Here is a 23037-nt window from a genome sequence, read left to right on the forward strand (position 1 = left end):
AGACTTCTCTTTTCATTAGAATTCTATGCATGACAGGATGTGCCAAGAACTTCCTCCTGAAGGTTAGAAAGAGGAGGCAGCTCTGAGTTGTACCCAGCCCAGAGCCTCACTCTCAGAACAGCCGAGGGAGGAAAGGAGAGAGTGGACCAAGAATGGCAGAAAATGTCCTTTATGCTGACTTGACGTTGTCTGAACCAAGCAGACCCAGAATCCTGACAGTCCCTGATGTCCAAGGTAGGTCCAGTGCTGAGCACTGAGCTTTCTTTGCATTCTCCAGTCTCTCTCCCACATCTGTTGAGAGAGTTCCTTGGAGCAGCAAAGTCCCAAAGAGCACAAGGGAAGCATGAGGGCCCGAGCTGGAAAACTGCAGGTGCAGTGTCCAGATCGGGTTGTTTATATTTACACAGACAAGTTGTTATCAGATCTACTTTTCTCTTGCTCAGGTGCAAGTGTGAGGGAGCGTCTCTGGTGTGATATTAAGAGTAGTTTTTATGCATTTTGGAGACTATTCCAGAGCTGACCATCCATTGCTCCTGGCCCAGGCCTGGTGTCCCTCAGCAGAGTGAGATTCCTGCAGCAAAGTGCTGAGGATGGAGTGGCTGCTGTTGCAGGAGTTTGCAGCATCATCTCCTGCACAGCAGTTCCTGCTCCCTGAGCACAGCAGGCATTGCCTGAGGGCTTCTCCTGCTGCTCTGGCTGTACAAACTGCTTGTGTAATGCACAGGTGTGAACTGTTTCATGGACAGGTTTAGTCTGATTTAGGGTCAGACACTTTGCAAAATTCTAACTGTATATTTATCTTTCTTTAATGACTTTAGAGTAATTGCCTAAATGTTTGCACTGGTTTTGCAATGTCTGCATAAAAGAACATCCTAAAAATGAATGGACTTCATACAATTTGTTTCTCTATTTCCGTTTTATTTTTCTTTCCTTTCTTTCTATCCCTCCTTTCACTCTGACAGAAATTACTTCTTGCCTTCCAGTGCTTGTCTTTTGCACAAAGTGTGAACTTTCCTAATGTCTTTACAGATGGGTGGAGTTATGAACACCCCAGGAAACAGGGTTTTATCACCCCTTTCAACAGATGAGTTCAGGTCTTAATTGACCACAGTAGATGTCGCCATTTCCCTTATAATTTAAGCCATGTATACCTATTCAGAATTTTGATAGATTTCCAGTAACTTTTTTATGTTTCTCTGTTTGTGTCTGTCGGGGAAACTCCTACCAACTATTCTGTGTGTTCACTGAATTTATGCACAAGATTTCCCAGTTATTGTCTCCATCTTCAGAAAAGAGCTCAAAACCCTGGCTTCTGTCTTAGCTCTGTACAGTGATAGAAGCCAGGGGGCTCAGTGTTGTATATCACGATGACTTTGCAAGTTTTATAACATTGCAACATCCTATTATTGACCTTCTACCCAATTTTATCTCCCTCTGACCTTTCTGTCCTCTCCAAATGTTTTCTTCCCTGCTGGTTTGTATTCATTACCTGCAGATGACTGAATAGATTTCCATGTTCTCCATGTTATCTTGCTAATTTTGATAAGATCTCAAACCCTTCCAAATTTAGCACAATCTGCCGTTTTCAGGCTTTGATGTTCTAGGCATTCTCACCATTCCTGTCTGGATGCACAGCCTGAGGCCACCCTTGGCACTTTGCTGTCTTTTTGTCAAGATTGACAATGTGAGTTTGTGCCCCTGTCCCCTCTGGTATTGTCTGCCTTGAAGAGAAACCAGATCTGTCCCTGCCTATAGCAAGTGCTGCAAGGGTGACAGTGTCATCATGGAACATGGAATCAGAATATCCTGAGCTGGAAGGTGTCACGATCTGCTGTTAATACAGGCAGGAGTCGTGATGGTTTGTTTTGATCTCAATGGGTGCCAAAGACAACCACGGGACAGGTCAGTTTGCTCACAGCAAAATGCACTTTTATTGAGTGCCAATAACTCAGTTTTGCGATAGAGGGAGATTTAAAAGAAACAAAGTAAAGAGAGAGACACAAAAAGGGGACAATGGGGAATAGCTACCACCAGATGAGATGGACTCTGGTGTCCTCGTAGCCTGGCCCAATAGACTCCGGTGTCCTCGTGGTCCCAGGCATTGGACACGTCTTCTGTGGGGAGATCTCAAAGGCTTTCCCCGAGGGTGGCTTTCTTCTAGTCCTTTTCCAAAGTGAGTGCATCCGGCCAAGAGGTGGGGAGATTTATGGGCCATTGTGAGGTGCTCCAGACAGAACATGCACTGGTGCTCCAAGAAGCAGCTGTAGGCGTAGTACCTGTTCAAAGGCACTGCACCATAGCAAGCACAGCACACCAGCAAACAGTCCCTTGGCCAGCATCCCCCCCAACCAGGCCAGAACTCCTGTCCAGAAGCGGGTGGGAGTCCTTGGGATAGCCTCTATCCTCAAGACAGATGTGAGGTATATGAGGGAAATTCCAGACCGACTCTTACAGAAAGGACCCTCAAGGATCATCCAGTCCAACTCCTGGCACAGTACAGACACCCCAATATTCCCACCCTATGCGTCCCTGACAGCATTGTCCAAATGCTGCTTGAGCTGTGGCACCTTGGAGCTGTGACCATTCCCTGGGGAGCCTGTTCAGTGCCCCAGAACACTCTGGGGGAAGAACCTTTTCCCGATATCCACCTATCTTGGTTTAATTTAATTTCCAAAAAAAATGCCTTCATTTAATTGGAATTTCCTGGCCAACGCACCAAATAATGTCACGGTTTTGATTTGCCAATTTAAATATACTCATTTTCTGTTGTGAGACAGAACCAGAGCAGAAGCAAAGCAGGCCTAAAACTTAAGAGCGTATAAAAATAAATTTATTAACTACACAAAGAGAGAAAATTAAAAAAAACAAATTCAGAATAAGATTTTCAGACCACTCCTTCCTTCCCTCTCCCAACCTTCATAGCAACAAAACAAACATGCAAAAAACTACTTCAGTCAGTTCCTGACTCAAATAGTCCTTTTTCAGTTCATTCCCGAGAGAGACGTTTCCTCTTGTTAGGCTATAGTGATTTTTCCACAAGAAGGAAGAAAACAGTCATCTCGTGGTTTCATTTTCACGATTTGCATCCGCCCAGGAACCTGCAATGCTGACACTCCTCCCAACTCCACAGCCTTCCCAGAGCTGCGCGTGTGGGCCATGCTGGATTCATGGTGTATTACTTTTAAGAATGAAATGTTTCAAAGCAAAAGTTCTCTTCATCTCTTTTCTCTCTGTTCATGCTTCATCCTCAAAAAAAACGAGATTCCCTTCTTTCTTCGGGGCATAGATTCTTAACACAGGTGCTTTTTGGTCAAATGATCTATCAAATTAAACATCTCCACCCCCCCATGTCTTTTTCCATAGTTTATAGGAATATTCAGTACATCAGTTCATCCCTACAATCTTACAAAAGGACTTTTTAGCCATCTTCACAGCATCTCCTCATCCTCCTTCCACCTAAAAAAACTTAGACTTAGCTCTTGCTTCACTGACTTCAAAATATCTCCTTTTTCACTTTTACTCCGGGGAAGATTAAAAGGTCTACTAGTCTTATCTGAGAATTGAAAGGGTTAAGATTTTGCACAGGGAAAAAGAAATAAACCCAAGGCTACAATGCTGCAGCTTTGCCAGGATCTTGGAAACCCAGTGACAGAAAAGGAGGGAGGGGAAGAAAAGTGGCTGGGACCTTAAATCAGCCTAAATCTCCCTGGCCAATGTCCATGGCCACTCCTTCTCTCTGCCGGGCCATGCCAGCTCCCCAGCCAGGGGCCCGGCCCTGCCCCCTGCCAGGCCCACAGGCCTGCACTGGGACCAGGCCGGGGCCTCTTACCTGCACTGCCACTGGAAAAAGAAAGAGACTCAGTTCCAGATTATCTCCTTCAAAATGTGTGTTCACTGAGTGAACTCACTTTCTCCAATTGGCTGCTGAGGATGTCAATAACTAAACCAGCCCCCAATGGTCACAATCAACCTACAGAGAAAGCGCCCTTAGAAAGAACTTCTCTCTGAGTTTCTTCTTCCTGGAGCAACCCAGCACAACATCCTAACCCTCCCCTGGCACAGCTCCAGCCATTCCCTGGGTCCTGTCCCTGGTCACCACAGAGCACAGATCAGTGCCTATAATGGAGAAAAATATAATTTGTGCATGGTTAGCTACGCTCACATCAACTAGTTGCTGTCCTTTGTTCGGCATTTCTCACAATTTCAGTCATTGTTGTTTCATTGAAGTGGATTCTCAGCTCTCTCTGTGCTCTGTTCTTGTTCCCAGGCTCAGGTTGTACCTACGCAGAAGTGAAAGTGAAATCCCAAGACACAAATGCTGCAGCAAACTGCAAATCATCTGGTGAGTTTAAGTGTGTGATGAAGTGATGGGAATTTAAACACGAAGGGGAGAGGGGCTGATCCTGATGCCCCAAACATGCAGTGACACAAAAGCACGAGGAGGCAGGAGGATACAATGGTCTGCTTTCCCCACTCAGAGCAGGGGCAGCTGAGCTGTTGCATTCCGTGCCCCTGAGCACTCGTTGGCCTTCCTGGCACAGGAATAGAAAAATATGATGGGTGACAGCCAGACACCCCGAGCCCAGGCTCCAGTCCCCAGCAGCAGTGAAAAGTGAACAAAGGAGATGAGGAAGCAGAGGGCAGGCATTGATTGCTGGGAGGACTCTCCTCCTTTCCCCCTCTCCTCAAACCATGGTTAGGTTGGGATGTGTTCAGTTCCCTGAGCACAGGGCTGCAGAGGCAGTGGGGAAGCCCCAGGACATTGAGCCTGGCTCCAGCCTGCAGATCTGGAAGGTCCAGAGTCCCAGTGGAGCCTGAAAAGGGCACCTTGGAATGCAGAGGAAAGGGGCTTCTGTCCAGCTGTTCCCCATATCTTTATTTTTCTATCCCTCTCTAGGTAAAAGCTGTTGTTCCAGAAAACGTGTTGCTCTATTGCTGGTGATAATCCTCGTGCTGGTCCTGGCAGTTTATTTAACAATCACATGTAAGTTGTTTTGTTGTTAGTGTCATAACACAATTAATTTGTGTCTCTCTCCCACTGACTGATGTCCAGGCCATGACACAAAGCCAGCAGGAATGGAAGTTACATTTGAAAGCAAAGGACAGCAGTTTATAGCCAACCATGGCTGTAGGAGAAAATCTGTAAGAAAGTCGAGTGGTTTGAAAGTTTAAAATTCCAACAGATGAAAAAGCCAAAATCCGAATGAAAAACTGACAATATTCAAATGACAAAGAATTTATTATACAAATATTTTGAAGAAACAAGTAAAGATTTGTTAATGTCTATCAGTAATATCATTGCTAACTGTGAGAATCCCAGAAGGCGATGAGGTTGTATCATGAGACCAAGATGTCCATAACACCAGGAATCTTAAAATATTTCTGAATTAAAGTTCGTTTGAAGGAGGCAACTAAATCACATGTTAAAGGAGTTTGCTTAAGATCATGACATATTTTGAGCTACATAAATACATAAATAATATTTTGTAAAAAAGAAATCTCACGTATATCTTAAAAAATAAAATTTAATTGATCTCTTTGGTATATCCTTTAAATTCTTTCATGGAATAATTTTTAAATTTCAATTGGTTTGGCTTGTTTCTTTCCATCTTTTAATAGCTGAGAAATCTTGAGAAGCTTCCAATCTCAAGTCCTAGAGTTTGCCACTAACTCAGAGATGCACCTGGGGAAGACATGGCAAAGCCTTTGATCCTTGGAACTTAAAAAATAGGGCTGGGAGAGGCAATTCATTCTTTTTCAAGGCCAAGAGTTCAGAACTGATATCAGACAATGGCCTGACATTTATAAAATGTCAAACAGCAAAGCTTGGGGCAAATTACAAGCAAATAATAAACCACGAGAAAATAAAAAGTTGTAATTTGCATTCAAGACAGCTTTAAGTATAACATGGAATGGGGAGTCCTTAGACTTAGATCCAGGACTGGCTGTAGTTCTAAGTTCCTTTGTGTGGGTCAGTACTGGCTCAGAGCAGCTACAGACCTGAAAAAATAGTCCTAAAAAAATTCAGATCTAAACTTGAGAAATTAAATCAAGGAAGTTTTTAAGTTGAAGAGCACACAAGTTTCAACTGTGCTCTAAATAAAACCTGTTGCATTTTGAGTTTATTCTAAGTTTTAGTTTTGTATGAATTTTCCAAAGGGTCTTGTTATGCCAAATAATAGTGTTGTTAAGATATTAATTGTTTAAATGAAGTAAAGTGTTGCCTTTTACTCAGTGGAACCTGACCTGGCCATTTCATGATTTCAATAGTAGAATCATGAGCAAAGAGGCAGAGTTTACATTCTGTGTTGCATGATGGGGTCAGAGAAGTCCAGCAGAGCTCTGACAGCACATGGCATAGTGGTCATTCCTTGCAGGTAAAAATTGTGTTCTTATTTCCAGATGCTCCAACTGCAGGCAGCCAAAACGGCTCAACACCATTGTCCCACATCCCTGAAGAGGAATTAGGTATGAAATCCTCTGTCATTCCAAAGGGAGTTGGCAGAAGCCTGTTGGATTGACTGTGAAGGGGGAGAGAAAAGGAACTGTGTCAGGATTTTGTTCAGAAGGAAAACAAACAACCCCTCTGCCGTGTCAGGAATACAAAGCTTCCCCTGGGACACTCCCAGGCTGAGCTCTGGAGCCCATGGAGGGTTTGCATTTGCACCTGCTTTGGAAGCAGTGCTGGCTCAGCTCTGCATTGCTGCTGCACAGGGCAGAACTGCTGCCTCTCTGCTGCCAGAGCAGAGCAGTCTGAGGCAGGGAAGGGACAGGAGGAGCAATCCCTCTGGTACCCAGCCCTGCAGGGAGCAGGATGGACAATGTGCCTGTGCTGCTTGCCCAAGGGCCCTTCATTGCCATGCTCTGATCTCTGTGCAATTCCATGCTGTTTTTTGGATATTTTTAGGCTTTTTCTCTTTTTTAGGAGCTGCTGGTTCCCCAAGCCAAGTGTCTCCTGCAGGCCCTGTCTCCCTGAATCCCATCCCCCTTTCCAGCTCCCCCTTTCCTGCTCCTGCTGCTGCCCTGCCTGGCAATGCACACAAATGTTGGTGCTTTCTGTAGCACCTCTGCTGCCCAATTCTGCATCAGGCAAAGCAGACTTTGGGGATCTGAGAGCTGCTTTTGTGTCCTGAGCATTTCTCTGTATGGTCTGAGCAAGGTTGGGCAAGGCTGGATGATGTTTGCTGTGCTGCTCCCTGTTTGACTCCTGCCTGGTGATTTTGGGCTGGAATCAGCTCCAGAGCCTGTGGGGGATTCCTGGTGCTCTGGTGACAAATCTCAGCAGGAGCACATAGGCATTTCTGTGGCTATAATTGCCTCTCTGACCTCTCTTTTGTCGTGGCATCCTTTGGGCAGTGTGAACATGGATTTTCCACACCTCTTCCCTTCTGCAGACTGTCCCTCACCATGGAAAAAACATGGGAGAAAATGCTACTTCTTTTCTCCAGAGGAGAAAGGGAAGGACTGGAAATCGTGCCGTGAAGAATGCACTGCCATGGGCTCAGACCTGGTGATCATTGAGAGCAGGGAAGAGCTGGTGAGATCCAACTGCTGGGGCAGCTGCTCAGGGGGCTGGAGCTGCCTGGCCAAGGGCTGAGCAGGGCCACTTGTGCCAGCTCCTGTCACATGTCCTTGGGCTCTGGGATGTGCTGCCAGCCATGGACACCCCAGTGGTGGCAGTGGGAGCAAAGCCCAGCCCAGGGAGAGGCCTCCTGGGGCTTGGAGTCCTGCCCCTGGGAGCTTCTGTGCCCAGGCCTGATGCCATGGGAAGGAGCAAACTCCCTGCCCAGCTGGCTGGGGTTTCACAGGGATATAGCACACAGGCTAAGGAGGTTGAACAGACACTTCTTTGTGAAAGCTATGGTTTGAAAAACCTGAAAATGCTTTGCCATCCACATCAGAAGGAAAAAGTGTCCCCAGGTATCAAGTCTCTCCTGTTAAACTACTAACTACACCTATAATGGCACCACAGGTGTATTATTCCATTTATTATATTCATAAGGTGACTCTCAAATGGAGAAATTCATCCTCTGGAGCTGTGGGCAGAGGTGCTGTGGCTGGATGCACACTACACTCTCTATACTGGGAGATTAACACTGAGACTTCTGTGCCTCTCATGAAGAAAATGTCATTTTCATATTTTCCCATTGTTGGCTTCCTTTCCAGGATTACCTTCACTCACAATCACGACATGCATACTACTTACTTGGTCTCACTTACTCTCCAGAGGAGAAGAAGTGGAAGTGGATCAACAACGTGGAACATGACCCAGCCATGTGAGCTCATTCCAGCAAGTCCCTGCCATGCAATGTCTGGCAAGGGGCAAATCCCAAAGCCAGAGCAAAGAGCAGAGAGCCCAAGGGAGATCAGGGACTGTGCTTTGGGGGAAGCAGATTCCTTGAGATCCAGGTGCTTCAGCACATGGCTGTGCCAAGGAAAGGGAGCCTTTCAGTGCCAGGGAACACTGGGCTGTCCTGTAGGGATGGCAGGAGAGGACACAGCTGTAGTTGTGCTGGGGAAGGAAGGATCTGAGTGGATGCAGTTCCCTGGGGAAAGGAAGGAGACAGGAGGCAGGGACAAGAGAGAGGCTGATGTCAGCACCATGGGCTGCAGGGGAGCAAAGCAGGGGAATGTTTCTGGGTGGGAAAGCATTGCCCAGAAACTCTTGTGGAGATGTGGGGGACTAAAGTGAGGAATGGGAGGGAGATTCCTTCAAGACAGTTCCTGCTCCCGGTGACAGTAACAGAGCTGAGCAGGTGCCACTCTGCCTTTGACTGCATGTCAGGAATGTAATCACATTTGACTTTTTTCCCCTGATCAGGTTCGATATATTCAGACCTGATACCTATCACTGCACGGCCATTGGATATGGTGAAGTAGGAACTGCACCTTGCCATGGATCCCATCTAACACAGAACTTGTGTGAAAAAGCTGCAACAGTGTCAAAAAGGCATCAGAAGGAGAGTTGAAAAGAAGAGGTCCAGGCTGATATGTTATCCCCAGCTTCCTGTAGGAAGGGTGGATGGGATGTGTCTCATTTCTCTTTAGCTGCCCAATCTCTGCTGCCAGGGACTCCTGCAGCCTCCCTCCAGACTCATGGCCCAGCTGAGCCCAGCCTTTCCCTGATGGTGTCTGAGCCTGGCTGCATCCCCTCTGCAAGAGCTGGCTCTGGCACACAGGACGAGTCAGGGACTGTCTCATGTCAGAGGTGGCACTTCCAGGCAGGCAGAGGCAGGGGAGAGGAGTCCAGGCTGGGGCCAGGGGTGATCCCAAAGAGATCCTGACTCTGCAAGTCACATCCATGCACAGCCCTGTGTTCCCAGCCCTGCCTGTGCCCAAGGAGTCCCTTCCCCACCTGGTCAGAGCCTGGCCTTGCCTGCAGCCACAAGGGAAGGGCAGCACAGATTTCTGGTTGGGATCTGGTGGGGAAGGGCAACCCCAGTCCTTGCCAGGATGGACAGGACGAAGGCAGGTGTGGGTGTGGATAAACCTTCCCCTGTCCCAGACTGTTCCATGAGCACATGGGATCCCAGAGCCTGTGGGGGAAATGGGAATCAGTGGAAGGGAAAGGATCCTACAGCAGCACAGCTCTGGAATTAAAATCAGCCTCAGTCCTGTGTGAGGAAGGGAAGGAGTGTAAGATTTTGGATCTTCTGGGAAAGGGCACAGGATGGGGACACGCAGAAATCAGCAAGGCCTGAAGAACAGAGTGCCAACAGAAGCTGAGCTGGACAGAAAACAGAACAATGAAAGCGTCAGTGAGGTGTGAAGGAGCTGGTGAGAAGTATGAGAGTGACCCACAGGGAATGGCAGCACCCTGCTCTGCCCTCTTTTCCTTGGAGATTGAGCACAGGACAGGGCAGATCTATTGATGTGCTCTTGGTACCCCAGAGAGCTCCACTCAACAGCCTGGGCTGACTGCTGGGGCCCCTGGACAGTTCATCTCCTTTCCACTGCATGGAATAAAGCTTTTCTTTTCAAAACACAAAGCAGTGCTGTGTGTGGGTGTGTGGAGCTTTGGGAACTCAAGACACTTCCAATGCCAGCACCACTTCCCAACACAGGTGACTTCAGAGAGTCCATGAGCTTTTATTTCCTCATTTTCTTGACATAGAACCCTGTGCCATCAAGAGATGAAGTATAAATAGACTTCTCTTTTCATTAGAATTCTATGCATGACAGGATGTGCCAAGAACTTCCTCCTGAAGGTTAGAAAGAGGAGGGAGCTCTGAGTTGTACCCAGCCCAGAGCCTCACTCTCAGAACAGCCGAGGGAGGAAAGGAGAGAGTGGAACAAGAATGGCAGAAAATGTCCTTTATGCTGACTTGACGTTGTCTGAACCAAGCAGACCCAGAATCCTGACAGTCCCTGATGTCCAAGGTAGGTCCAGTGCTGAGCACTGAGCTTTCTTTGCATTCTCCAGTCTCTCTCCCACATCTGTTGAGAGAGTTCCTTGGAGCAGCAAAGTCCCAAAGAGCACAAGGGAAGCATGAGGGCCCGAGCTGGAAAACTGCAGGTGCAGTGTCCAGATCGGGTTGTTTATATTTACACAGACAAGTTGTTATCAGATCTACTTTTCTCTTGCTCAGGTGCAAGTGTGAGGGAGCGTCTCTGGTGTGATATTAAGAGTAGTTTCTGTGCATTTTGGAGACTATTCCAGAGCTGACCATCCATTGCTCCTGGCCCAGGCCTGGTGTCCCTCAGCAGAGTGAGATTCCTGCAGCAAAGTGCTGAGGATGGAGTGGCTGCTGTTGCAGGAGTTTGCAGCATCATCTCCTGCACAGCAGTTCCTGCTCCCTGAGCACAGCAGGCATTGCCTGAGGGCTTCTCCTGCTGCTCTGGCTGTACAAACTGCTTGTGTAATGCACAGGTGTGAAATGTTTCATGGACAGGTTTAGTCTGATTTCTGATCAAACACTTTGCAAATTTCTAGCTTTTTATTTATCTTTCTTTAATGAGTTGAAAATGATTGCAAAAATGTTTGCGCTGGTTTTGCAATGTCTGCATAAATGAACATCCTAAATATAACTAACTTCACACAGTGTGTTTCTGTATTGCATTTTCATTTTTCTTTCTTTTCTTTCTAACCCTCCTTTCACTGTGACAGAAATTAGTTCTTGCCTTCCAGTGCTTGCCTTCTCCACATAGTGTGAAGCCTCCTCATGTCTTTTCAGATCATTGGAATTATGAACACCCCAGGAAACAGGGTTTTATCACCCCTTTCAACCGATAAATTCTTAGCTAACTTGACAGGGAACCACAGTAGATGTCACCTGATTGAGAGGTTCACTTTTATTATAATTTCAAGTTTTTATACAGTTTCAATAACGTTTTTGTATTTCTCTTCTTGTGATTTTCCTGGGGAACGTCTACAAACTCTCTTCTTGTTTTGTGCACAAAACGTTGCAGATACCTTTCTCCAGCTTTCAGAAAAGGGCTGCTTTCCTGCCTGGATCCCATTGTCTCAGAGCAGCCCTTTTTAGCTCCTCTTTACTGAGGCCCCTCTCCTTCAGGCAGCCCCTCTCTCACCCACCCACCCTCTGTGTGTCCTTGTGCAATCCAGGGCTGGGAGGACTCTCCTGCTTTTCCCCTCTCCTCAAACCATGGTTAGGTTGGGATGTGTTCAGTTCCCTGAGCACAGGGCTGCAGAGGCAGTGGGGAAGCCCCAGGACACTGAGCCTGACTCCAGCATGGAAAGCTTGAAGGCTCCAGATTGCCAGTGGGAGCCTGAGAAGGCATCTTGGAATGCAGAGGAAAGGGGTTTTATTGCAGCTGCTGCCCATATCTCTGTGTTTCTGCTCGTCTCTAGGAAAAAGCCATTGTTCCAGAGCCCTGAGTTCCAGAGTTGCTGCACTGGCTGCTGTCCTGGTTGTGATGATCCTCGTAGTGCTCATAGCACTGTATCTGACACTCACAGGTAAGTCCTGCTAGAAATGTGACCCTGGCAATTCATTTGTGTCTCTGTCCCACTGACTGAGGTGCAGGCCATGACATCCAAAGCCAGGGGCAATGGAAGCCTGGTCTGAAGGCAAGGGACTGCAGTTTGTAGCCAACAATTGCTGTAAGGGGAAGTTTGTAGAAAAATGGGAAGTGGTTTGAAAGTGTTTAAATCCAACAGATAAAAAGCCAAAACCCAATTGAAAACTGTCAAGGTTCAAAGCCTGCAGAATTTACGACACAAATGTTTTAAAGAAACAAGTCAAGATCAGCTAATGCCTATCCCTAATCTGACTGCAATCCTTGAGGATGTTTTGAGATGATGATATGGTGTCATGGCACCCCGATGTGGCACTAAAACTCTTAAAACAATTAGGAATAAAAGCTCATTTGAGACAGATGCCAAAGTTCTATCTTAAAGGAATATTTGTCACCTTTGTGAAATAAAAGCCAGTGTCTGCATAGATATCACTGAGCTCATAACAATATCTGAGCTACCTAGAAAGATGCATTAGTTCCATAGAAAGAAAACATTCTTATCTCCATGAAAACAATTCTAATTATTAAAGCTATGTACTTTCTTAAAAAGTTTTCAAGGAATCAGTTTTAAATGTGAGATATTACTTGTTGTCTTTTTCCATATTTTGATAATTGAGTAAGTCTGAAAGGTTTCCACAATCAACCACACTCAAGTCCCAGAGTCTCCCAGCTACTCAGAGCTGGCAAAAAGATGCCAAAAGCTTTAATGTATTTGGTATAAAACACAGACTTAGGTGAGGGAATTGCTTTTGGATTTTCAAGGCAAAGAGTACAGGGAACATATCTGATAGTGCTCTGATGTGTATAAAATGTGCAATAGCAGAGAAAGGACAAATTAAAAACGAATAATAAACCAAGACAACATAAGGAGTTGCAATTAGCTGCATTTAATACAGCAGAATATCTGGAGCTGATGTGGTTTGTCTGTCCTTGCTGTGGGTCTGTGTGTGCTGTGCCTCACATCTCCCTCTGCTCTGAGAAGGGCTGGGGCAGTTCTGGGTCAGTTCCAGAGTTTGGCCCTTTGGAAGCCAGGCAACACCTTGGTGTGTGCTGCAGCTTTGGGGCTTGTTTGCAAAGAATGAGCCAAGAGGCAGAGTTGGCATTTTGTGTGGCATGATGGGGGAGCCAAAGAGGTCCAGCAGAGCTGTGACACTGTGTGGCACTGTGGTCATTCCTGGCAAGTAAAAATTGTATTCTGATTTCTGGATGGTCCAACAGCAGGAAGGCAACAGGACTCAACAACAGTGACCTCCACCAGCCAAAATGTCTCAACGAAGTTACCCCCCAGCCATGGAGAGGCACCAGGTAGGCAATGCTCTGTCATTCCAAAGGGAGTTGGCAGAAGCCTGTTGGATTGACTGTGAAGGGGGAGAGAAAAGGAACTGTGTCAGGATTTGGTTCAGAAGGAAAACAAACAACCCCTCTGCCGTGTCAGGAATACAAAGCTTCCCCTGGGACACTCCCAGGCTGAGCTCTGGAGCCCATGGAGGGTTTGCATTTGCACCTGCTTTGGAAGCAGTGCTGGCTCAGCTCTGCATTGCTGCTGCACAGGGCAGAACTGCTGCCTCTCTGCTGCCAGAGCAGAGCAGTCTGAGGCAGGGAAGGGACAGGAGGAGCAATCCCTCTGGTACCCAGCCCTGCAGGGAGCAGGATGGACAATGTGCCTGTGCTGCTTGCCCAAGGGCCCTCCATTGCCATGCTCTGATCTCTGTGCAATTCCATGCTGTTATTTGGATATTTTTAGACTTTTTCTCTTTTTTAGGAGCTGCTGGAATTCCAACCAAAGTGTCTCCTGCAGGCCCTGTCTCCCTGAATCCCATCCCCCTTTCCAGCTCCTCCTTTCCTGCTCCTGCTGCTACCGTGCCTGGCAATGCACACAAATGTTGGTGCTTTCTGTAGCACCTCTGCTGCCCAATTCTGCATCAGGCAAAGCAGACTTTGGGGATCTGAGAGCTGCTTTTGTGTCCTGAGCATTTCTCTGTATGCCTGAGCAAGGTTTGGCAAGGCTGGATGATGTTTGCTGTGCTGCTCCCTGTCTGGCTCCTGCCTGGTGATTTTGGGCTGGAATCAGCTCCAGAGCCTGTGGGGGATTCCTGGTGCTCTGGTGACAAATCTCAGCAGGAGCACACAGGCATTTCTGTGGCTGGAATTGCCTCTCTGACCTCTCTTTTGTCGTGACATACTTTTTCCATCTCCATTCTTGTTCTAATTTGCGAATTTTACATTGAGAGTGAGTCCAATGCAGTGTTCATGAAGTACTGAGGTTAATTCCACAAGCCAGCAGAATGCATTTAAATTCATAGAAAACCTTATCTCTGTGTGAATACAGAACCAAGGGGGCTCAGTGCTGAATATCTGGATGCTTTTGACCATCTCCTAAATATGGAACATCCTAGATCTTATTTTGTATCCACATCATTCAACTTTACACTTGTCCACGTGCATCCTTCCCAGCTGGCTTGTATTTATTAGAAAACTTTGTCACAGCTCCACATTTAGCATGATCTGCAGTTTTCAGGCTTCCACATTTTAACCATTCTCCCCATTTGTGTATGGATGTGAAGTGAATGGGACAATGAGACCAGCAGGGAAAAGTGAACAACAGGAGATAAGGAAGAAGAGGAGGGGCATTGTAGATACTTTCCTGACTTTGTTCCACAAGCAATACTCTGACATTTCCCTCAGGGAATTCCTGGGCCTTCACTCAGGGAATTCCTAATGCCAGAATCTGTAGAGTCACCATCCCAGAGATGTTCAAAGCCTGCCTGTGCATGGTCCTGGACATGCTGCTCTGGCCAACACCTGAGCAGGGACTTGGACTTGTGGATGTGAAAAGCTCAATTGAAACCTGAACCACTCTGCTGGTGTGTGCTCAGGACAGCAGAGCTGATGTTCCCAGGGATCCTCTAGAAGTTTCTTTTTATGTTCTTACTGTGAGTCCACATCAGATCTGTTACTTCCTAGTGCCGGGGTGGAAAGAGAGCACTGAGTGGAGCTAAATAACAGCATTAGCATTATCCCCCTGCAGATATCCCTTGGGATTTGACAGAGTATCCATTTTATATTTAGGATGTATATCTTACAGTTCTTGAGGCACCTCACAAGGAACTGCCTTGTACTGAAAGATCTGCCCAGTTCCTACTCAGTCAATCCTTGCAAAGGGATTAATTCATTTTCCCTACCATGCCCTTCTCTGCTGAATGTTTCCTGCAGAGCCAAGCATCCTGCCTGGATCCCATTGTCTCAGAGCAGCCCTTTTTAGCTCCTCTTTACTGAGGCCCCTCTCCTTCAGGCAGCCCCTCTCTCACCCACCCACCCTCTGTGTGTCCTTGTGCCATCCAGGGCTGGGAGGACTCTCCTGCTTTTCCCCTCTCCTCAAACCATGGTTAGGTTGGGATGTGTTCAGTTCCCTGAGCACAGGGCTGCAGAGGCAGTGGGGAAGCCCCAGGACATTGAGCCTGGCTCCAGCATGGAAAGCTTGAAGGCTCCAGATTGCCAGTGGGAGCCTGAGAAGGCATCTTGGAATGCAGAGGAAAGGGGTTTTATTGCAGCTCTTCCCCTAATCTTGACTTTTTTCTCTTTCTCTCTAGGAAAAAGCTGTTGTTCCACAACACGAGTTGCTGTCCTGGTTACTGAGATAATCCTGCTCCTCCTCATTGTTGTGTTTCAGATATTCCCATGTAAGTGCTCTAAATGTAAGAACAGCAATGAATTTGTGTCTGTCTCCCAGTGTCTGAGGTCCCGGCCATGACATCCAAGGCCAGGAGGAAAAGAAGTCTGGTTTGAAGGTAAAGGACAGCAGTTTTTAGCCAACCATGACTGTAAGAGGAAATGTGTCAGAGAATCAAGTGGTTTGAAGGTTTAAAATTCCAAAAGGATAAAAAAGACAAAATCCAATTGAAAACTGACAATGTTCAAACACTGAAGATTTTATTATGCAAATGTTTTGAAGAAACAAAATCAGATCATGCCTATTGGTCTTTTAATTGGGATATGTGAGAATGTTTCCAGGTGATGAGAATTTATTATGATAGCAAGATGTGGCACCAAAAATCTTAGAAGATTTAAGAATAAAAGCTCATTTGAAAAAGACAGCGAAGTTCAAAGTGACTTCTTAAAGGGAGTTGTTTTCACCTTCTCTAAATAAAAGCCTTGTGCTCAATCTGTGCATGCAAGCCCAGTTTATAACAGCACATTATATTTTAGAGAAAGAAAACTTCATCATCATCCCATCCAAAGAAATGTTTTTAAAAAATCAAAATCAGAGCAAGGTGGCACTTCCTTTGAAGGTTTTCAAGCAATCATTTTGAAATTTCAATTGGTTTTGCTTGTTACTTTCCATCCTTTGATAGTTGAGCAAACTTGAGACACTTCCATAATCAGTCCTGGATTCTGACTAAATCATGCAAATTAACTTTAGAAACTCAATGACACAAATGGCCTTAGCCAAAATACTCTGCATAAAGCACTTCTGATACCAAATGACACCAAGAATCGTGGGAGACCAAGAAAATGTTCTCAGTGCAGCTTCTCTGGAAGAGAATAGGAAGGAATTCCCTTGGATCTGGGAGACAGGTTTGGAGCGTGAATCATCATATTTGTTCTTGAAGTCATTTTGATGAGTCTGAAATGTTTCATTACTGTTAAACTGGGTATAATTAGTGCCCTTGAATTTCAGCAGACAGGATGAAGATGCAATGTGTTGGCATCAGGGATCCCAGAGGACCCTTCTGGGTCACAAGCCAGTGCTCTTTAAAGACCACCCAACTCAGATGGATGGTGCATCTTACTCCCATCCAGACAAATGCTGACTGCCAGAGTCACCTCAGTAACACAGCTTGGCAGTTTTCCAGTCAATTCAGTCTTCCCAAGGCACTGCTCCTTGTGGTGGAGCCCTGCTCTCCTGGGCCTGGCTGCAACCCTGCCTGCCCATGGGAAGTGAGGAATGAATTCCCTGTTTGGCTTTGCTTGCATGCATGGCTTCTCTTTTTCTGTTAAACCATCTTTATCCCAGCCCAGGAGTTTTCCCTCTTTTACCCTTGCCCATCTCCCTTCTCCTCTCTGCCATGCAGGGGTCAGGGAGCCAGTGGCTTAATGGGGATTATTTGCCAGCTGGTGTCCAATCCCAAGGGGCCCAGAGGTGCCCCTAGGGCTCCAGGAGATCCCATACAAGGCTGAGCAGAGCACGATGATCCCCTCCCCAGGGGCTGCTGAGGCTGTGTTTGATGTCCCCAGGACAGGCTTTGCCCTCTGGGCTGCCAGGGCAGTGCTGGCTCCCCCTGAGTCTGGTGCTGACCAGCACGTCAGGCTGGGCAGGGGACTGCTCCTGCCAGATTCCATCTGCCCTGGCCACCAAAGCCAAAGAAATCTGGCATCTTCAACTGGGAATGGCTGCTGAAAGATAGGATGTAGCCTCCCACAGTTCTTGCCAGCACCATGTGCACAGAGCTGCCACCTCCTGCTCTAGGAAAGCATTCATCCTGTGGGAATGACAAACCTGGAAAGCCAAGGGCTTCTTTAGGCTGAACTATTCCAGCTGAAATCTTTGCATATTAATCACCTTCTGCACTTCCTGAAACCGGCTGGACCAATGCCCCTTCCTGAATGATGACTCTCCAGCTTTTCCCCTCTCCTCAAACCATGGTTAGGTTGGGATGTGTTCAGTTCCCTGAGCACAGGGCTGCAGAGGCAGTGGGGAAGCCCCAGGACATTGAGCCTGGCTCCAGCATGGAAATCTGGAAAGCTCCAGAGTGCCAGTGGGAGCCTGAAAAGGGCACCTTGGAATGCAGGGGAAAGGGGCTTCTGTCCAGCTGTTCCCCACATCTTTCTGTTTCTGTCCCTCTGTAGGTCCAAGGCATTGTTCCAGAGCTCACATTGCTGTGCTGCTTGTTGTCCTGGTTCTGGCTGTGCTGGCCCTAGCACTGTCTTGGACACTGCCAGGTAAGTCCTGCTAAAAATGTCACACTGGCAATTCATTTGTGTCTCTGTGCCACTGACTCATGTCCAGGCCGTGACATCCCAAGGCCAGGAGGAGCAGAAGTCTGGTGGGAAGGCCAAGGACAACAGTTTTTAGGCACCCGTGGCTGTAGGAGGAAATCTGCAAAAAAGCCAAGGGGTTTGAAAGTTCAAAATTCCAAAAGAAGAAAAGGTGTGACAAAAGTGAGAACGACAATGTTCAAACACTGAGGAATTTATGGCACAGATGTTTTGAAGAAACCAGTAATGATCAAATAATTCCTATTGGTCTTGTGATTGCAATCCTTAAGAATATATCAGGGTGATGATGTTGTCTTATGATGCCAAGATGTGACAACAAAATATCTTCCAATATTTATGAACTCATAATGGTCATTTGAAAGAAGTCTTGTAGTCAAAACTTAAAAGAATTTATTTGCAGCTTATTTTCATGAAAACCTTTTGGTCGGTGTCTGCAGTGATTTCACAAAAATTTTAAAGTTCCATAAACAGATAAATGATATTTTGTAGAAAACAGTATTCTTATCTCCACCAGAAAAAAAAAAAAAAATCCATTTGATAATTCCTCTGAATGTTTTCAAGGAAGTATTTTAAATTTCAGATATCATTTCTACTTTCCATCCTTTGATGGCTGAGAAAGCTGGAGAAGCCTCCACAACCAATCACTGTCGAGTCCAGGAGTTTGCTGTGTGCTCAGAGAAGCACATGGGGAAGACATGGCAAAGCCTTGGATCCTTGGAACTTAAAAAATAGGGCTGGGGGAGGAAATGGAATCTTCTTTTTCCAAGCCAAGGATTCAGGGTTGCTATGTGACAATGCCTTGACATTGATAAAATGTCAAACACCGGAGAATGGGAAAAATAAAATCCATATTGTAAACCAGCACAAAGTAATGAAGTGTAATTAGCATAGAACACAGCTTTACCTTTACCATGGAAAGAGGAGTCATTAGACTTGGATCTAGGTCTGGCTTTAGTTAGAGTTCCTGTGTGGGTTTAGTCCAGCCTTGGTGACCTGAAATATGAATACCCTGAGAAACTTGACATCCAGATGGAACTTGAGAAACAGAATCATAATTAAGAAAGAAATTGTGTAGATGAACAAGTGTTGCCTTTTACTCAGTGGAAGCTGAACTGATCTTTTTTGATTTTATGATCCAAAAAATGATTTTAAATGATTTATGATTTTAAAATTTTATGATTTTGCCAGCAGACTCATGAGCAAAGAGGCAGAGTTTACATTCTGTGTTGGGTGATGGGAGGTCAGAGAGGTTGAGCAGAGCTCTGACAGCACATGACATAGTGGTCATTCCTTGCAAGCAGAAATGGTGTTCTTATTTCCAGGTGGTCCACCTGCAAACAACCAACAGGACTCAACAACAACCATCACTGAGGAGGCAATAGGTAGGAAATCCTCTGTCATTCCAGAGGGAGTTTCCAAAAGTGGTTGGGTTGACTATCAAGGTGGTTTGAGAGGGGGTGTGACTGGATTTTGTTCTGAAGGATAGCAAAGAGTGAAAACATCTCTGATCTCAGGAGTACAAACCTTATCCTCATACCCAGAATGAGCTCAGGGAAAGGGACAGGAAGAACAAACCCTCTGGAAGCCCAGCACTGCAGGGAGCAGGATGGACAATGTGGCTCCATTGCCTTCCCGAGGGCCTCCATTGCCAGCCTTTGACCTCAGTGCAGTTCCCTGGGGCTGTTTAGGAGCTGCTGAGCAAGGATGGGAAAGGCTGGATGATGTTTGCTGTGCTGCTCCCTGTCTGGCTCCTGTCTGGTGATTTTGGGCTACTATCAGCTCCAGAGCCTGTGGGGGATCCCTGGTGCTCTGGTGACAATTCTCAGCAGGAGCACACAGGCATTTCTGTGGCTATAATTGCCTCTCTGACCTCTCTTTTGTTGTGGCATCCTTTGGGCAGTGTGAACATGGATTTTCCACACCTCTTCTTCCATTCTGCAGGCTGTCCCCCACCATGGAAAAAACATGGGAGAAAATGCTACTTCTTTTCTCCAGAGAGGAAATGGAAGGACTGGAAATCGTGCCGTGACAACTGCACTGCCATGGGCTCAGACCTGGTGATCATTGAGAGCAGGGAAGAGCTGGTGAGATCCAACTGCTGGGGCAGCTGCTCAGGGGGCTGGAGCTGCCTGGCCAAGGGCTGAGCAGGGCCACTTGTGCCAGCTCCTGTCACATGTCCTTGGGCTCTGGGATGTGCTGCCAGCCATGGACACCCCAGTGGTGGCAGTGGGAGCAAAGCCCAGCCCAGGGAGAGGCCTCCTGGGGCTTGGAGTCCTGCCCCTGGGAGCTTCTGTGCCCAGGCCTGATGCCATGGGAAGGAGCAAACTCCCTGCCCAGCTGGCTGGGGTTTCACAGGGATATAGCACACAGGCCAAGGAGGTTGAACAGACACTTCTTTGTGAGAGCCATGGCTGTGACAAAACCTGAAAATGCTTTGCCATCCACATCAGAAGGAAAAAGTAACCCCAGGTATCAAGTCACACCAGTTAGACTACAAATTACACCTATAATGGCACCACAGGTGTATTATTCCATTTATTATATTCATAAGGTGACTCTCAAATGGAGAAATTCATCCTCTGGAGCTGTGGGCAGAGGTGCTATGGCTGGATGCACACTACACTCTCTATACTGGGAGATTAGCACTGAGACTTCTGTGCCTCTCATGAAGAAAATGTCATTTTCATATTTTCCCATTGTTGGCTTCCTTTCCAGGATTACCTTCACTCACAATCACGACATGCATACTACTTACTTGGTCTCATATACTCTCCAGAGGAGAAGAAGTGGAAGTGGATCAACAACGTGGAACATGACCCAGCCATGTGAGCTCATTCCAGCAAGTCCCTGCCATGCAATGTCTGGCAAGGGGCAAATCCCAAAGCCAGAGCAAAGAGCAGAGAGCCCAAGGGAGATCAGGGACTGTGCTTTGGGGGAAGCAGATTCCTTGAGATCCAGGTGCTTCAGCACATGGCTGTGCCAAGGAAAGGGAGCCTTTCAGTGCCAGAGAACACTGGGCTGTCCTGTAGGGATGGCAGGAGAGGACACAGCTGTAGTTGTGCTGGGGAAGGAAGGATCTGAGTGGATGCAGTTCCCTGGGGAAAGGAAGGAGACAGGAGGCAGGGACAAGAGAGAAGCTGATGTCAGCACCATGGGCTGCAGGGGAGCAAAGCAGGGGAATGTTTCTGGGTGGGAAAGCATTGCCCAGAAACTCTTGTGGAGATGTGGGGGACTAAAGTGAGGATTGGGAGGGAGATTCCATCAAGACAGTTCCTGCTCCCAGTGACAGTAACAGAGCTGAGCAGGTGCCACTCTGCCTTTCACTGCATGTCAGGAATGAAATCACGTTTGACTTTTTTCCCCGATCAGGTTCAGTATAATCGAACCTGATGCCTATCACTGCACGTCCATTGGATACGGTGAAGTAGGAACTGCACCTTGCCATGGATCCCATCTAACACAGAACTTGTGTGAAAAAGCTGCAAGAATGTCAAAAAGGCATCAGAAGGAGAGTTGAAAAGAAGAGGTCCAGGCTGATATGTTATCCCCAGCTTCCTATAGGAAGGGTGGATGGGATGTGTCTCATTTCTCTTTAGCTGCCCAATCTCTGCTGCCAGGGACTCCTGCAGCCTCCCTCCAGACTCATGGCCCAGCTGAGCCCAGCCTTTCCCTGATGGTGTCTGAGCCTGGCTGCATCCCCTCTGCAAGAGCTGGCTCTGGCACACAGGACGAGTCAGGGACTGTCTCATGCCAGAGGTGGCACTTCCAGGCAGGCAGAGGCAGGGGAGAGGAGTCCAGGCTGGGGCCAGGGGTGATCCCAAAGAGATCCTGACTCTGCAAGTCACATCCATGCACAGCCCTGTGTTCCCAGCCCTGCCTGTGCCCAAGGAGTCCCTTCCCCACCTGGTCAGAGCCTGGCCTTGCCTGCAGCCACAAGGGAAGGGCAGCACAGATTTCTGGTTGGGATCTGGTGGGGAAGGGCAACCCCAGTCCTTGCTGTTCTTTGTTTCCTCTGCCTCTGTGTTGTACTTGTTCACACTTCTCTCATCTTGTGATCTAAGTTTTAAAATAAACTTAGACTTTATAGCTTGTGACTCTTCGTTTATCTCTCATCCCTACTGCAAGGGAAGGGTGAAACATTTCCTCCTCACTCTGGTGGGGTCAGGGTGTAATCCTGATGCCAAGGCCAGGCAATTCCTAAGAAATCTCAACCTGATCTCTCACTGCTTCTGTGCTCAGTGCCTCAGAGAATGCCAAGCTGGTTTAATTCTTGCTGCTGCTGGGCAATGAGTAACACTCCCTGGGCCAGGCCAGGCTGGCAGCACCAGCCACACAGGGGCACATCCTGGACCCAGGACTGGCTCCATTAGTGACCTTTAACAAGAAGAACTTGTGACAGCAACACCTCCAAGAGCTGATCCTCAGGCCTTGTCCTATTTCTATGGACCTGTATCCCAACTGTGTCTCAAGCCACCTGTGGTATTCAGGATACACTTGGTGGAAAAATGCTCTATCTTGACAAAAATCACAACCAAGGAATTTTAATTTTATTTTAGGAGAAAACAGTGAATGAAAGCAAGGTTCTTAACAGAAACCACCCCAAACCATTAAAAAGGCCAGAAGCTGTTGCATAGAAGTAACTAAGCAGAGACAGACATGAATAGACGTTTCAGAGACAAGTGATATTTTACATAAACAAGAGAAGTTCCTGCAGTACTGCACATGGAAACAATTTTATCTGGCTCTAAATGACAAATGTACCAACACAAGAAAAGGACCTCACTGCCAAATGGCCACTTCAGGGAGGATGCACTGCCAATGCAGATTGGCTGTCAGAACAGCAGGCAGGGTTCAGGACACACAAAGAACACCTTAAAGGTAGCACTGACAATGGTACAGAGCTTGCAGCAATCTCTGGCAGGTTTCCTTCTTAGCACATGCTGGAGTTTCTGGAACTGTTTTGGGTTTGTTGCTGCAAAGGCTTCAAATGGTGAGTGACTTTCCAAGGTGCTAAGTGTGATGTTTGCTCTGTTCTGTCTTGGGAAGTGGCCCATGGGAATCTCA

General features: G+C 47.0%; 2 protein-coding genes across 3 annotated transcripts; both read left to right on the forward strand.

The window, feature by feature from the left end:
- Positions 1 to 30: 30 nt before the first annotated feature.
- LOC148223526 (natural killer cells antigen CD94-like) lies at positions 31 to 9989 on the forward strand. The gene is made up of 7 exons (XM_088164700.1): positions 31 to 234; positions 4268 to 4342; positions 4898 to 4984; positions 6403 to 6468; positions 7395 to 7537; positions 8167 to 8276; positions 8822 to 9989. Exons 1-7 carry the CDS (start codon positions 153 to 155, stop codon positions 8967 to 8969), a joined length of 711 nt encoding a protein of 236 aa, XP_088020826.1. The 5' UTR covers positions 31 to 152; the 3' UTR covers positions 8970 to 9989.
- A 185-nt stretch (positions 9990 to 10174) lies between these two features.
- On the forward strand, positions 10175 to 22059 carry LOC148223527 (killer cell lectin-like receptor subfamily B member 1B allele A). 2 transcript variants are annotated; one of them, XM_088164698.1, is made up of 9 exons: positions 10175 to 10380; positions 11810 to 11917; positions 13195 to 13281; positions 15567 to 15656; positions 17824 to 17916; positions 19296 to 19355; positions 19915 to 20057; positions 20689 to 20798; positions 21343 to 22059. In XM_088164698.1, exons 1-9 carry the CDS (start codon positions 10299 to 10301, stop codon positions 21488 to 21490), a joined length of 921 nt encoding a protein of 306 aa, XP_088020824.1. In that variant the 5' UTR covers positions 10175 to 10298; the 3' UTR covers positions 21491 to 22059. The 2 variants fall into 2 exon arrangements, with proteins under 2 accessions (XP_088020824.1, XP_088020825.1); XM_088164699.1 differs by having other exon boundaries at positions 13198 to 13281.
- Positions 22060 to 23037: the final 978 nt, after the last annotated feature.

The sequence above is a fragment of the Sturnus vulgaris genome, chromosome 5 (assembly GCF_052056855.1).
Source record: "Sturnus vulgaris isolate bStuVul1 chromosome 5, bStuVul1.hap1, whole genome shotgun sequence".
Classification (NCBI taxonomy): domain Eukaryota; kingdom Metazoa; phylum Chordata; class Aves; order Passeriformes; family Sturnidae; genus Sturnus; species Sturnus vulgaris.

Bases quoted from the DNA above. Each gene is read 5' to 3' on its own strand.
- LOC148223526 (XM_088164700.1), top strand. From the start codon at position 153: ATGGCAGAAAATGTCCTTTATGCTGACTTGACGTTGTCTGAACCAAGC. The intron at 4,985-6,402 runs GTAAGTTGTTTT...TCTTATTTCCAG, and splicing joins AGTTTATTTAACAATCACAT to ATGCTCCAACTGCAGGCAGC. The intron at 8,277-8,821 runs GTGAGCTCATTC...TCCCCTGATCAG, and splicing joins GTGGAACATGACCCAGCCAT to GTTCGATATATTCAGACCTG.
- LOC148223527 (XM_088164698.1), top strand. From the start codon at position 10,299: ATGGCAGAAAATGTCCTTTATGCTGACTTGACGTTGTCTGAACCAAGC. The intron at 11,918-13,194 runs GTAAGTCCTGCT...ATGGTCCAACAG, and splicing joins ACTGTATCTGACACTCACAG to CAGGAAGGCAACAGGACTCA. The intron at 13,282-15,566 runs GTAGGCAATGCT...CTTTCTCTCTAG, and splicing joins CAGCCATGGAGAGGCACCAG to GAAAAAGCTGTTGTTCCACA.